General features: G+C 54.5%; 7 protein-coding genes across 7 annotated transcripts; 5 read left to right on the top strand and 2 right to left on the bottom strand.

The window, feature by feature from the left end:
* Window positions 1-102: 102 nt before the first annotated feature.
* On the top strand, window positions 103-857 carry HMPREF1541_01865 (40S ribosomal protein S19; the record flags this gene model as incomplete). Its single annotated transcript, XM_008716221.1, has 3 exons — window positions 103-132; window positions 254-317; window positions 487-857. 3 exons carry the CDS (start codon window positions 103-105, stop codon window positions 855-857), a joined length of 465 nt encoding a protein of 154 aa, XP_008714443.1.
* A 717-nt stretch (window positions 858-1,574) lies between these two features.
* HMPREF1541_01864 (uncharacterized protein) lies at window positions 1,575-3,356 on the bottom strand (the record flags this gene model as incomplete). Its single annotated transcript, XM_008716220.1, has 1 exon — window positions 1,575-3,356. One exon carries the CDS (start codon window positions 3,354-3,356, stop codon window positions 1,575-1,577), a length of 1,782 nt encoding a protein of 593 aa, XP_008714442.1.
* A 458-nt stretch (window positions 3,357-3,814) lies between these two features.
* Window positions 3,815-5,032, bottom strand: HMPREF1541_01863 (mRNA surveillance protein pelota; the record flags this gene model as incomplete). The annotated part of the gene is made up of 1 exon (XM_008716219.1): window positions 3,815-5,032. One exon carries the CDS (start codon window positions 5,030-5,032, stop codon window positions 3,815-3,817), a length of 1,218 nt encoding a protein of 405 aa, XP_008714441.1.
* A 1,026-nt stretch (window positions 5,033-6,058) lies between these two features.
* On the top strand, window positions 6,059-6,855 carry HMPREF1541_01862 (uncharacterized protein; the record flags this gene model as incomplete). Its single annotated transcript, XM_008716218.1, has 2 exons — window positions 6,059-6,226; window positions 6,334-6,855. The coding sequence occupies 2 exons, from the start codon at window positions 6,059-6,061 to the stop codon at window positions 6,853-6,855; spliced, it is 690 nt and encodes a 229-aa protein (XP_008714440.1).
* Window positions 6,856-7,435: 580 nt separating this feature from the next.
* On the top strand, window positions 7,436-9,099 carry HMPREF1541_01861 (uncharacterized protein; the record flags this gene model as incomplete). Its single annotated transcript, XM_008716217.1, has 2 exons — window positions 7,436-8,025; window positions 8,076-9,099. The coding sequence occupies 2 exons, from the start codon at window positions 7,436-7,438 to the stop codon at window positions 9,097-9,099; spliced, it is 1,614 nt and encodes a 537-aa protein (XP_008714439.1).
* A 499-nt stretch (window positions 9,100-9,598) lies between these two features.
* HMPREF1541_01860 (uncharacterized protein) lies at window positions 9,599-11,561 on the top strand (the record flags this gene model as incomplete). Its single annotated transcript, XM_008716216.1, has 2 exons — window positions 9,599-9,621; window positions 9,683-11,561. The coding sequence occupies 2 exons, from the start codon at window positions 9,599-9,601 to the stop codon at window positions 11,559-11,561; spliced, it is 1,902 nt and encodes a 633-aa protein (XP_008714438.1).
* Window positions 11,562-12,354: 793 nt separating this feature from the next.
* On the top strand, window positions 12,355-13,722 carry HMPREF1541_01859 (uncharacterized protein; the record flags this gene model as incomplete). The annotated part of the gene is made up of 1 exon (XM_008716215.1): window positions 12,355-13,722. One exon carries the CDS (start codon window positions 12,355-12,357, stop codon window positions 13,720-13,722), a length of 1,368 nt encoding a protein of 455 aa, XP_008714437.1.
* Between the last annotated feature and the right edge of the window lie 540 nt (window positions 13,723-14,262).

Raw genomic sequence — 14,262 nt, 5'->3', positions numbered from 1 at the left:
AATTTCCAGACCTCCAGCCTACTCGACACTCTTTGACGACCAACGCAACCCTTCCCGTACCGTTTAGATTGCCAGAGACTCGAGTCTCCAGATACCGCAATCATGGGTGGTGTGACCGTTCGCGATGTCGATGTAAGTCGAGCCGAAATTTCCCATACCGAAGCCCTGTAAATGCGGGACGAAGCAGGACGAGAGGGAAACATGAACGACACCGAGAAGAGTAGTCCAGAAGCTGACTGTGATATCTCTACAGGCCCAAACTTTCATTAACGCCTATGCCGACTTCCTGAAGAGACAGGGAAAGCTGCAAATTCCTGGTTAGTCTTCCCGCACCCACGAGCATTGAAGACATATCCAAAGAGAAGGAGAGGGTCACCTCGCAAATCATTGCACCTGAGTCTGACTCGGTCGTCACTATTGCGCCGAACAAGCCGGCTGGGACTTTTTCCTGCCAGAGAACAACCGCCTAACTAACGTTTAATCCAGGCTGGGTCGATACCGTCAAGACTTCGCACAGCAACGAGCTCCCCCCCCAATCACCAGACTGGTTCTACGTCCGCGCCGCCGCCGTCGCGCGTCACATCTACCTAAGAAAGTCCGTCGGTGTCGGCCGCCTCCGCAAGGTGCATGGCAGCACCAAGAACCGCGGCTCGCGCCCCAACCACCACGTCGATGCCTCCGGCTCCGTCGACCGCAAAGCCGTTCAGGCGCTCGAGAAGCTGGGCATTGTCGAGAAGATCGATGACGATGAGGACACGGGCAAGGGCGGCCGGAGAATCACGCAGGCGGGCGCCAGAGATTTGGACCGGATTGCGATGACTGCTGTGGAGGAGGCCGATGACGAGGATGACGAGTAAGCGTTTTGAGAAGTGACAGCTTGATGATGCTGGGAGCGGCGGCATGAGACTGGCGTTTGAAAGTCACGGGGCTACGCGAGCGTCAAAAAAGGCACCAGAGGGCCGGAAAAGACGGTCCTGACGTGTTCTTTGAGCAGCAAAGTCGTGCGATGTGCTTCGCAGCATACAGAAACTGCTTGCGAGTGCGCCTAACGCACGAGATGATCCATTCCGGAGGTGGCAGGTCGCTGGCCATGAAGACAAGATTCTCCAAAAATCCCAAAGAACTTCTCCTAATGATCTTGGTCTCTGTGTCGTGCTCGCAACATGCAGGATCGCTCACCGTTAGAATCTCCTGAACCCGTGCACGATGGTCGATATTCGATATGTGGAACCTCTGTGGAACCTATCAAGATCATACGTGGAGAGCTACTGCCCTTGTGCCTGCCTGATAACCCTCACTTAGAGCTTGAAGAATTCCAGGCTGTGACGAACGATCAGTGACTCGACTAGACAGTAAGAGTGACGGGTAGAAGGCAACCACGCTGACTTCGCCACAAACAATTGACCAAAAACAAGATCTATCGAAGTTCTCTCATTGCCTATCCAGAGGAGGGTATCTTATGCATTCGTGAATTCGTAGGCCCGCAGGTCAGCCCCCAAACAACGCCGTGCTATGCAAATCGGCCAACCAAAAATCCTGGTGCCCTCCCAGGGACGCCCATGAGCGATCTGAGGCTAAGCCTCATCGAAGAACTCGTCCTTCTTCACCTCGTCCCCATTCACCTCGTCCCCATTCACCTCGTCCCCATTCACCTCGTCCTCGTCCTCCTCGTCTTCACCTCTCTCATACGCCTCTGTCGCCGCGATCAAGCTGTGGCCCGACGACCGGGGCGACCGCCGCGTCGGGGTGCTCGAGTCGCGGGTGCCACGGGGACCGCGGACCGGGGGTTGTGCTTGTGCTTGTGCTTGCGCCTCGACGAGGCGGCGCTCGGCGGCCAGCAGATCTTGGTCGGAGATCGAGTCCGAAGACTCACTGGTCGAGGCCGGGTGGTCGGGGCTGTCGTCCCGCGCGGGAACGAGGAAGGGGATGATTGGCCTGGGTCCGAATCTTCGCGGCGCAGCGTTCTGCTGCTGCGCGGGAGACAGGACTGCAGCCAGCATCTCGTCGGGGATACCGTCATCGCCGTAGTCGGTGGTGGTATGGGCAGTGCCGGAAGGGTTGTTCTCGGCGTGGTCATCGGCGAAACTAGTGTCGAAATCGTTGAGATCGTAGAAGTGGTCATCGTTGTTGATTGTACGGCGGTGCATAGGGTCGGGACCAGGTGCAGGTCGTCGGACGAGTGGGATGTTGCGAGCAGTCTCGGCTTCGAAAGGACTGTTCGCCCCGCGCCGGGTTCTAGGGACGAGGGCTTGGGCTTCTGTGGTACCGGCATTTGCGGCATCGGCAGGGGTTGCATCTTGGTTGATGTGGCCTTGATTCTCTTGATTCTCTTGGTTCTCGTCATTCTCGCTCTCGTCGTCGGCGCCAATGTGGTCTTGAAATGTTGTGATCTGATGCTGTTGGTTGCGAGCCGGAGGTGTGGCCAAGTCTAGTCCGGAAGCGATGCGATCGTCGCGTTCCTCCAGCTGGTCATCACTGAGGACGGCTAGCGCAACGCGAGGCTCATCCACAGTAGTAGGAATGTTGCCGTCGTCGTTAGAGCGAGCGGTGTCGTAGTATGAAGCAATCTGCGGCTGCAGAGGCTCTGTGGCTTCAGCGTTGTCTTCGAATATCTCAAAAGACGGCTGGCGAGCTGCAGGGTTGATCAGGGCCCGCTCTGGGGTTGACTCGGGCGACGAGGAAGGGCGCTGCTTACGCTTTCTGGACGACATCTTGTCAGGAGTTGCAGATGGTGATGACAAAGATACCGCTGAACGAGGTACCGTGGTTTTGTGTTGCGAAATTTCGCATGACAACAAAAGTTGTGCGGGAGTAAGTTTCCCCGGCGGCGATGGCGATGGCAGCAATTTGAGCAGGTCAGCATCCGATACCTCATCAAGTATCGGCAGAGCTACACCATGCGGTACGTCCCCCCTGGCCACCAGTGTGTCCTGCGAATCAAAAGCTTTGTCGACAGCTTCGTCATTGTTCGATGCAAGGCCGTTCGCCTTGTTCTCGACGTTTGCCGATTCATTGAGAACAGATTGTCGGTTTCCACTGATCTTCTTAGTGAAGAAGGTATTAAGTCTTGGTTGGCTGGCGGTCACCTTTCCCCAGGTGTCCTCAACAGATATCTTCCCTTCGGTGAGAAGCTTCCGCTGTGCTTCGCGATCCTTGATCGCTTGCTCATCACGCTTGCGCTGGTTCAACTTACGCTTGCGATCCTTGTCCTCAAGGTTCTTGCGACGCTCCTCAAGTTCATCGATACGATCAGCCCTCCGCATCTGAGATGCGGAATATTTGAATTGAGCGGTACTTTTCCTCGCAGCTCGTTTGGCCTGGCGCGTCGTCATTGGCGGTAACGCTACGCCCGGCATGTTGGGCCATAAAGAGCGCCGAGCGCCCTGCAAAGATGGCCCGAACGGGTGGTTGTGATGCTGAAGGTTGAAAGAACAACAGAGGTCGTTCGATATCAACAATGACTGAACGTTCCACTACCTCAGCCTGGCCAAGGCGAGGCTGTGACCATTCCAGTACACTATGACGTCAATCATTGGTTCCAATGTCGGCCCTACTTCGGTGTGAAAGTAGGTGGAGCAGTAGTACCTACATGGCGGTGCTACAAAGAGGCCCTTCACTGATGCACTGTCTTCATGGCTACAATGTCAATAAAGATGTTCACAGGAGCTGCTGGTATGACCCTGGCTTACTGGCTCACTACGTCAGATTTACAACTTCTGTGAAGAATAACCGGGATGCTATTTGCTCGGAGTTCACAGTGGAGGTTTCTGGACTGGGGACTCGGCGAGCGAGCATCTACTGGAAGCGTATGGCATCAGCTGTTATCGCCATCACTGTCGGAAGCTGACTCCTCGTCGTCTACAGGAAAGGTGAGGATGGCGGCGATACCCCCAAGACCCTCTAATCTGCGCCCGCTCTCGTGGTCGCTACTTAGAATTCTCACGTCTCCACCCTCGACCTCCCTAACCTGGTCGACCAGCCGTACCCACCTCCGTCGAGTTGCAATGTCTTGACTTCTGAATAACGAGTGACTGATGAGGAGTGTACCACCGCCACGCCCAACAGCCCCTTTGTCCACGGCCCTCTCAACCTCCTTTGGTCCATACCACGCTCTCCCATCGTCCTTGCGGAGCAGCTCGAAGAACTTGTCCATGAGCTCTGTCTCCTTGGCGTACTTGGTGTCCTTCATATTGGCAAGGACTTCGGGGCTCTTCAAAACCTCGTTCAGGCTGTGTAAATGACCGGAGCTTGTATGGATGGTCAAAAAGGCCTTTCGCTTGACGAGGTCCTGAAGCAGCTTATCACCCTTGGATGAAGCGGTCTCGGTGATGTGTTTGAGGAAGCCCGCAGCGGTAAAGCCGGGGCTTCCCAGCAGGATTGGAAATGTGGCATTTGGCTTGTTCTCCAAAAGTGTTGAAATCTGCCGCATAAGCGTTTCGAGCGTGACAACATAGAACTTCTGGAGACCCTTGTCGTGGTCTGCAGATCTTCCAGCACCAGCCCGCTTACGTGGGACAGAATGCTCGATCCGCTGGCGGAGTACTGTCTGGTACTGGGTGATGAAGCAAATGTTGGCCAAACCTTCCTGCATGACGACAGCCACAGCCTCAGTGCCGCGAGTTTGGTCGGTAGCTTCGGCAAGCTGCTCTCTGGCGACACTGTCCCACGCCTCGCCATCCTGCGCGTCCTTGTCGAGAGTAAAGTTTCGTTGCAGTTCGAGGTCTAATGTGTGGAATTGACCGATCTTCGTGTGCTTCGTCTCCCGAGCTATCTGTCCGGAGACATGAAGTTGGCCGGCTTGGGCATCGAAATCAAGGGATTTGACTCGAATGGTAAGGTTGAGCTGAACGGTCTCGGATCTCGTTGAGCCTGTAGTTGCGGATTTATCTGTGACTCGTCGGAGCGCTTTCGCAGACAATAGGTCTGTAGGTCGTATCAAGTTGTATGCGTGCCACATGTCCTCAGGCTCCTCCGGGTACAATGTCACTGACCCGCTCCCATCGCGGTCGATATGCCTTCGAATCAATTTCATTGTGATGCGAAGTCTAGGGAGTGCATTCGCATATGGGTACGTCGTTCGGCAAAGTGCTGTACACCTCAGATCTGTATCTAGGCTTTCTCATTGAGAATAAGGAACAATATACTATGGTATCAATATGCTGAATATTGCCACGTCTTGGCAGCTCGTGTACCCCGCGGCACGCGTGAATGTCATTTGACTTAAAAGCGTTTCATGCTTGCCTGCGCCGGCTTCACTCGTCCAGTTCGGCACTCATGTGCCTGCTGCACTTCACTCATAATATCCATGCTTGTATCAACCATGCCTCCGGTCTGCCCTCGCCAGACATGACTTGAGGGTCTTGGACACGATTTTCGTAAGTGCTTTGGCTAAGAAATGTTGGAATAGTTTAGGTTAAAATTTTGTAATGCACCTATCCTGCATAAGAATGTAATTGTCCGTCAATCTTCGGCTGTGAGCACACAGCCAGAGCATCACTTTATCGCACAGTTCTCATTGCCGAGTCCTGAAGTACTGTACGGAAAATACTATTCCCAGCGTTTGGGATATGCATCCATCCTCCCGCTGGTGTTTGGAACGCAATGATTCACCCGCTGAACGATAATGTCACCGCAGCCGACCCCGGGCAAGAAAGCTTTGCCTTCAGACGCTCTTGAGTACGAAGCAGGGTCGCATTGTCTTGTCTAGATGCTATTCAAAACGCTGGTGCAAACTTGGATACAGCCGATTGCCCGCGATGCCCCTTTCCACCGCTAGAGGCACCCGAAACCACCACAAAAATAGTATGCTTGGCATATAGCAATCTCGCTATAGGTGGACAATCGATCTGAAGCTCCCAATTTACCAATAAGGACTGGGACGGGTGGAACGGCGCGAACATGCCGCTCCGAAAAACAAATTGATGGAACAGCGCTGGCCAGCACGATTGGGGCCAAACCAACTCCTGACAAAAGAGTTTATCCTTTGTTATGCTTCTGCCTTCCTCCTCCTTTAGTCTCGCCTCAACACGAACGATATTGACGAACAAACTTGTCTCCGATGCAGCTTAGAAAGTGTTTAGGCGGCAGCTTGCTGGCCGCAACAGCGTTGGCGCAGTCATCAGTGACATCAGCAGATCAACCAGTGATCTCGGTCTTCATGATTGGTGGCATGGGAGAAGCGTCAGGAGAGATCACGACCAATCTATATGCATCCATTGTGGATAATGTAAGTCCTCCGTGATGTCACACCGGGTGGTCCGACCTGCCAGACTTTGGGCGAGATTTTTAGGTCGAGGTCACCAGTGTCCAAACCATTCTCTGATATCAAAGCAGGATGCGACGGCCACGACAATGGAAATTGGATGCGACGACACCGGTCTCACGGACGGAGAGCTCTGCAATCTTTTCTCAGGCTTCACAATCATAAATGGACCATCGACGTTCGAAGGCGGATACAGCTACAGCGGGGCCTACGGCGGTAATGCCATGACAATGGGTTGTGAGATAACTGCAAGTACTACAGCCGTGTGCAGTCAAACGGTCGTCGCGGACCAGGGTTTTGGCGATTTCGAATCAGATGCGCAGAGCAACACTGCTCCGGGTCCCGAAACGACGTCGTTGACCACCGATATTCCTTCTTCGGATATCACCTATTACCCAATCACCATCACGGCCGGAGCACTAAAAACTGGGGGAGAGTCTGGGGAAAGTGGAGGTGCAGTAAGCTCTACCACGGGAGCGAGCGCTTCTCAAACCTCGTCAAGCTCAGACAACTCAAGCGACGGGAATCGTGCGGTGATGGCCATGTCAGGGGGCCTGACTGCCCTGATTGCGGCTGTGATGGTAGCCCTGTAGATGATATACAACGATCAGCAACGCTGCACTGCTTCGTGCGCACGTCCATGGATAGCGTAATTGATTGACAAGAGCACGAAACGAGCAAGGAACATCGCAGAGTCCTGCGAGCCGTCTTTTCGTGTCGGCACGGCCTACCGCATTGGGGCAGCCCTTCAGAATGATAGCGCGGGACAAGTCCGCTGGGGGGAAGGCGAGCGGCTGGTACCTGATGACATCTGTGGGTGATGATGCTGTCAACTGGACCTTATCTGCACAGCTATCGCATGAAGCGAGCCAGCCCCTGACTTTCTCCAGCTTCTTACTGGGATGAAGCATAAGCTATGCGTAACGTTGCTTAGCCGTGAGCTCTTGGCCGGAATCTACCTGGCCCTCCACGTCTACGCAGCCAGTCAGACTCCTACGTTTGGTGTAACTTTGTGAGTACATGGGCGTTGAGATGCACGTACTAGGGTGGTAGCTTCACGATTGCGATAAGGTAGGTAAAGCTCTCCAACGTCCTCCGAGGCCAGGTACAATATATCTTTCGCGAGAGGTTGAGCTGCAAGTCTCCCATGACTTCCTCTTTATCTCAGCTAGGATGGCTCTCCAGACACGTCTGGTCAGCTGCTTGCTCTTGTCTTCTCTGCTCTTGAATACTGCCTCGAGTACACCATTCAGACCCAAAAGACAGTCGTCGGAATGTCGTAGGACACAAGTCCTGGTGCTAGGAGGCGGCCTTGCTGGTGTCACGGCCGCCCAGACTTTAGCTAACAACTCCATCGATGACTTCGTCATCGTTGAATACAACAACGATCTCGGAGGGAGAATCGCCCACACCACCTTTGGTGAAGACCAAGATGGCAATCCCTACACCGTTGAGCTTGGGGCAAACTGGGTGCAAGGCATTGAGAACGAAGAGACCGGCGCGGTCAATCCCATCTGGCTCCTCGCTCAGAAGTACAATATCACCAACACTTATTCGAACTACAGCAGTATCGAAACATTCAATGAAACTGGTCCGGTGGATTTCAGCGATCTCTTGGACGAGATTGATGTGTCGTACACTCAGATGCAAACAGACACTGGCCGGTTCATCCTCGATAACATCCAAGACTACAGCGTGAGGTCTGGCCTTAGTCTTGCAGGATGGAAACCGAAGAAGGATGCGCAGAAGCAAGCGGTAGAGTGGTGAGTACATGTTGCAGTTGTTTACGGTATTTGCCCTAACATTTTTGCAGGTGGTACTTTGATTGGGAGTATAGCTGGCAGCCAGAGGTGTCGTCCGCCATGTTCAGCATGGCAAACTACAACACGACCTTTTACCAGTGGTCGGACGAAAACAATTTTGTGTGGGACTCCCGAGGATTCAACACAATCGTTAAAGGAGAGGCCTCGGAGTTCCTCAACTGTACGACAGACTCCTACGACTGCTCAAACGACGACCGCTTGCTCCTCAACACGATCGTCACCAACCTTACTTACTCTGACGAGGGAGTTATCGTCCTCACCGAAGACGGGACCTGCCTCGAGGCCGACTTTGCAATTTGCACGTTCAGCCTGGGCGTGCTGCAAAATGAGGTTGTTACCTTCGAACCACAGCTGCCCGAGTGGAAAACTCGAGCCATTAACACATTCCAGATGGGAACGTACACCAAGATTTTCATGCAGTTCCCTCCGGACCAAGTCTTCTGGGACACGGACACGCAGTTCTTCCTCTATGCCGATCCGCGCGAACGTGGATACTACCCAGTCTTCCAATCCTTGGATGGACCTGGTTTCATTAACGGTAGCGGAATTCTCTTCGTCACTGTTGTGCAAGACCAGAGCTATACCGCGGAGGCGCAAGGCAGCAACGTCACCGAAGGAGAGGTGATGGAAGTCTTGCGCAAGATGTATGGACAGGACATTCCGGATCCTACAGCCTTCATGTACCCGACCTGGTCGCTCGAACCGTGGACGTATGGATGCTACTCGAATTGGCCTCAAGGGACAACTTTGGAACAGCATGCGAATCTTCGAGCCAACCTAGACCGTCTTTATTTCGCAGGCGAGGCTACTCATCCTGAGTACTATGGATTTCTCCAAGCAGCGTACTACGAAGGACAAACGGCGGCTCAAACTATTGTTGACTGCCTGAAGGGTAATGACTGCCAGGAGTACCCACGTTATGAGGTCTTACACGGCACGACTGGGATGGCTGAGTATAATGCGACGAACGGCTGGACCGTCTCCTCGTTCCAGGGCTATCCGCCGGACTCGTGACGAGATCTCAGCTCACGGAGTAGACAACTGAAGTAAAAATAAAGGAACGATAAAGTTTGCAGATGAAGAAAGCGTGTTGAGCGAGCTGAATGCGATTGCGATTTCCATTTTCCCAGCCACTCCCAATGCGGCCTCGGCGCGCTTCTATCGCGAGATTGCAGCTCACAAAGCTCCTCTTTCACCTCCCACCCACCCGCCTTGTCCGAGCGTTGCATCGTCACTGCTAGCACTCTTCCTGCCGCCTGAATTATTGAGGACATTTGTAGTCAAGGATCCCGTCGCCTGCACACTATCTCTCCCACACTTTTCAACAGTCGCTCACTTTCTGCCCGCGTTGCGCAAGGCTCCAGCTCTTACATCACGCACCGACAAGCGAGCTTCCCCAAACGCCGCGTTTCTTCCGCTTTCTACGGTGTAGGCCCGTACCTCTGACCCCTCTGCATCACCGCTTCTTCGAGACAGCGCACGAAACTCCGCATACCTGGGTACTTTGCCAATCATGGGATCTTTCGTCTTCAAATGGTGAGTCGTTAACCGAGGCGTTGGAGTCGAACATTCCTGGAACAAAGGCTAATGTGCATAGGCCGCATCCCAATGCGCAAGAAGTCTACGTGACCGGCACTTTTGACGACTGGGCCAAAACCACGAAACTGGACAAGGTCGGCGATCATTTCGAGAAGGATGTTCCGCTGAGCAATACCGACGAAAAGATCCTCTACAAGTTCGTTGTAGATGGTGACTGGACCACAGATCACACGGCGGACAAGGAAGATGACGGGCACAACAATATCAATAACGTGCTGCATCCCGAGAACATCAAGAAGGACCCGTCTTCTGCTGCTGTCTCAAGCGCTGCCCCCGGAAGCACAACAGCTGCCCTTGCCGGCGGCGTGCCTCTGGAGCAGAAGCAGTCTGCGCCCGGCGCCTTCCCTGAAACTCCGGCCAACGAACTCGACCAGCAAATAGGTGTTGCTCCTCTGCCCGCCACCTCTGGCGCCGGCAACCCGGTCTCTGTTCCTGCTGGTGAGAAAGTGCCAGAAAACGTTACTGCGAGCACGGTTCAGTCCACAGCCACTACCTCGAAAGAAGACTATGACAATGCGGGTAGCTCTGAAATGCCTGCCATGGGCGGAGAGGCTGCGCAATTTGGCGTCAATCCTATTCCTGCTTCCTCCGGTATTGGCAACCCCGTGCAGACCAAGCCAGGCGAGGGTATCCCAGAACAGGTGACCACGAACACCGTTGACTCGACGGCAACTACCTCCAAGGAGGACTACGAGAAGGCTGGTAGCTACGGTCTTCCTGCAGCCGGGATTGCCGCTGGTGGCGTTCTGGCTGGCGCCGCTGCAGCCGTCGGCCTATCCGGAAAGGACGACGATAAGAAGAATCTGATTCCTGAATCGTCTCTACCAATTGGCCAAGGTGCTGACAGCACCCTCGATGCCGGCCCGCACATCCAGTCTTCCGGTCCTAGCTCAACAACAGCTGCGTTGGCTGGCAACGTTCCCTTGGAGAAGGACAAGGTTGCTGCTGCCGTACCCGCACCAGTCCAGGAGTCTCTGTCCGAAGCTCATCAGTCTGCCGAGGCTGCATCATCCCCAGAGGCGGTCAAAGACAAGGAATCTCTCGAAAAGGAGTTGCTGTCCAAGGTTCCTCCAAGCGAAGCCCAGGGCGAGCATGCCAACCCTGCTGCGCAGACCAGCTATCATGGTCTTGCCACTACGGTACCTGCAACAGTGGAGAAGTCAATGGAACAGGCCAACGCTGCTCCTGAGGCTGCAGCGGATACATCTGCTGTCGCCGAGAAGACTCAACTGGAACAGGAGCTCAAGCAAAAAGTTCCCGAGTCGAACGAGGCGGGTGAGTCTGCGCCAACGGCAACTTCTGCGACCTCTGCTGTTGCCCCTGGGACATCAACTGCGACGAGCGCTGCCGCCGCTCCTGGAACTTCGTCAGTAGCGGCCGCCGCTCTGGCCGATGGCGCTGGTGGAGAAGACCTTGCTACCACCAAGAACACCACCACGACTGCAGAAAAGACTGAAGGTGATGCGACTGAATACGCCCCTCCTGTCGCCGCGGGTGCTGCACCAGGCGTGTCGAGTGGCGCTGCAGCCGCACTCTCGGACGGTGCCGATGCCGGTTTGGCAGATGAGCCCGCTGTCAAGTTGATGAACCAGAATGAGGATGCGGCTGCTCCCACCACGACCGATGGGGCTGCCGACACCAAGAAAGAACCTGAAGTAGTTGCCCCTCCTGCCGCTACCACCACGACTGCTACGGAGAGCAAACCGGTTCCGGAGAGCAAGTCCACTACTGAGGACAAGTCTACTACTGCAGCTGCTCCTCCATCCAGCGCACCGAGCACACCGACCAAGAACACAACCGAAGCGGAGAGTCCGGCGGGCAAGGATAAGAAGAAGAAGCACCGGATCAGCTCGTTTTTCAAGAAGATCTTCGACTAGCGGCCGGGACGCTTGTGCTGTACATGCCAAAGTGAGAGTGAGAGCTGAAGGGGGGGTGCATTTGTGCATTGGACTATTTTTGTGACTTTGTAGATATCCCACCAACGTGAATTGGAGTCCAGCATTGCGCGCGCTGAAGGTACCTAGCTTAATCGTGTAATACCCCCGAATGGCAATCCCAATGGAGTTTTGACAAACGAGCTTGCTCAGCGTTACGTGTTCTAGAAGGCTTCCAGAAGAGCGGCCGAAGGAGGTACCTGGTGAGGAAGCAAGCGGTTGGAGTTGCGGGAGAAGCAGCAAGGGAGGCTGATCTGCGCCACCCATGCGGTGACAGGCTCAACGCCGGGCGGTGGTTCGTCCTACCCCGCCTTATGACTTGAGGAAGCTCGCTGTTGCCGCCCTTGCTCGCTTGGATTTGCGTCAAAGTCGTGTATGACTCCTCTCGGAGCTTGCTTACCTACTGCAAGCCCGAAAAAGCAGCCAAGTAGCCAGCACGCAGGCCAGCTGAAAGGCAGCTCCTTCTTTCTGCCAGCTGCTAGCCCCTGCGCTTGTCGTACTTCTGAAGCTCCGACACTTGATCTCCATCCTTTATACTCTGATACTACTCGAGACCACACCTTCTGACACGTGAAGACGTCAATTCAGATCCCAGGCAGCTTGCAGTTGTGTTGCCCCACTCTCATTGCATCAGACACTGCCCTCTCCGCAGCCGACGCAGCACACAGACCACCTGCGCGAACTACTCACACCCCCCCACATTTATCTCGCCTCACAGGTCCCTCTTCCCGCCTCCATGTCGCTACCCTCTCACCAACAATCATACCTCGATGAACTCGCCCAGAAGCTAAAGTCCGCCAATCCAGAAGACACCCTGCAGTTCTGTGCCGACTTCTTCAACCAAAAGCTTTCCCTCGAACGCTCATCCGCCCGCCCCTCCTCCAACAAAGGCGGCTTCGCAAACGGCAAGATGGCTGATACCGCCGGACCTTTTGCTGCGGGCAAGAACGTCAATTCGATACAAGAGGAGGATGAGGAACATGACACCTTAGGCTCACCTACCGACTCCCGCTTCAAGGCCAGGGATGTTGGGTCATCGCCGTTTCAGAACGCTTCGCCCTTTGGTGCCGCCGCTGGCGGTGCCGCTGCAGGAGGCGCAGGAGGAAGCCTGTTTGGCAACTGGCTAGGCAGTCAAGGACAATCAGAGCAAGATACCTCTGCGCAACCCTTGCCCACCAACTATTCAGGTAACCGCCGCACCTCGGTGTCCGCTGAATCCATGCAACCCGATGCCGAATCCTCCAACTGGAAGCCTCCCAAACACCAGAAGACTCCAGATCAGCTCGAGCGCCTGAAGAAAGCTGTCTCGGCCAACTTCCTTTTCTCCCAACTTGATGAGGATTCTTTCACCACCACGCTTGACGCTCTCGTCGAGAAGTCCATCCCAGCCCCCAACATCAAGGTCATTACTCAAGGTGACGAGGGAGACTACTTCTACGTAATTGAGCAAGGCAGCTTCGACATTTACATCAACTCGTCAGGTGCCCTTCAACCTGGTCCAGATGGCATGGGCAACAAAGTCACAACCATCGGCCCTGGCGGCAGCTTTGGTGAGCTGGCACTCATGTACAATGCTCCCCGAGCTGCCACTGTCGTCAGTTCTAGCAAGGGCGGCTTGTTGTGGGCCCTCGACCGTGTCACCTTCCGCCGCATCCTTATGACTAGCGCATTCGAGAAGCGCAAGATGTATGAGGGTTTCCTCGAGGAGGTTCCAGTACTGGCTTCGCTTAAACCATACGAGCGAGCCAAGATCGCAGATGCCTTGGAAACGGTCAAATTCGAGGCTGGAAGCAACGTCATCACAGAGGGCGAGCCGGGTGATGCTTTCTATTTGTTGGAGTCTGGTGAAGCTACCGCGTGGAAAGCTGGCGTTGACCATGCCCTCAAGGAGTACAAGAGAGGCGATTTCTTTGGTGAGCTCGCTCTCCTTGATGACAAACCTCGTGCTGCCAGCGTTGTGGCCAAGACCAATGTGAAAGTGGCTAAACTGGGACGTGACGGTTTCAAGAGGTTGTTGGGCCCGGTTGAGGGCATTATGCGACGAGAAGAGTACGAGACTCCGGAGCAGCTGGATCCTCTGAGTCAGCAGCGGACCGTCACATAGTCGACCCGATGGCAATACATGGACGCAACAGGTGTGGGCGGCAATATCGGCAGCGACGGGGGTGTGAGAGCAGACCATCTGAGGTTTGAGCAATTGGTATCTGATATGCAGGAATGGTGCAACTGGCGTTTGGGCATGGTGCGCGCGCAACCGGAAAGATGTTACGATGGGTAGTAGGTGATGGTGACCAGCGTCTGCTACAGATGCATCCTAACATGGTGCCAGCAGTAGCTTCAGATACCTACTACGGAATTCAATGGAATGATTCATATGCTTGATCGTATCCAGCACATACGTCTAACTAGTCAGTCTGTAGTCATGAATAGTCCAGCATGCTTCAGTCCGGGCCACGACACTGGAGAGCTGATATTCAGCTGCCTCTGCATGCGGCGAGTAGGATATTTATTACAGTCAGTCATTCAATCTCTCAGCCGGCACCTCAGCATGCATTCTGGTCAGCACTCTGTCGAGCTTGGCTCCTTGGGGCCATAAGGTCCTCCTCGAGATGTATGATACCTCTTCCACTTCAGGTTTGCCACT

This window comes from Cyphellophora europaea (genome assembly GCF_000365145.1).
Source record: "Cyphellophora europaea CBS 101466 unplaced genomic scaffold supercont1.2, whole genome shotgun sequence".
Lineage (NCBI taxonomy): Eukaryota > Fungi > Ascomycota > Eurotiomycetes > Chaetothyriales > Cyphellophoraceae > Cyphellophora > Cyphellophora europaea.
Note: the sequence above shows the minus strand (reverse complement) of the source record. Positions and strands in the feature narration are given on the sequence as shown.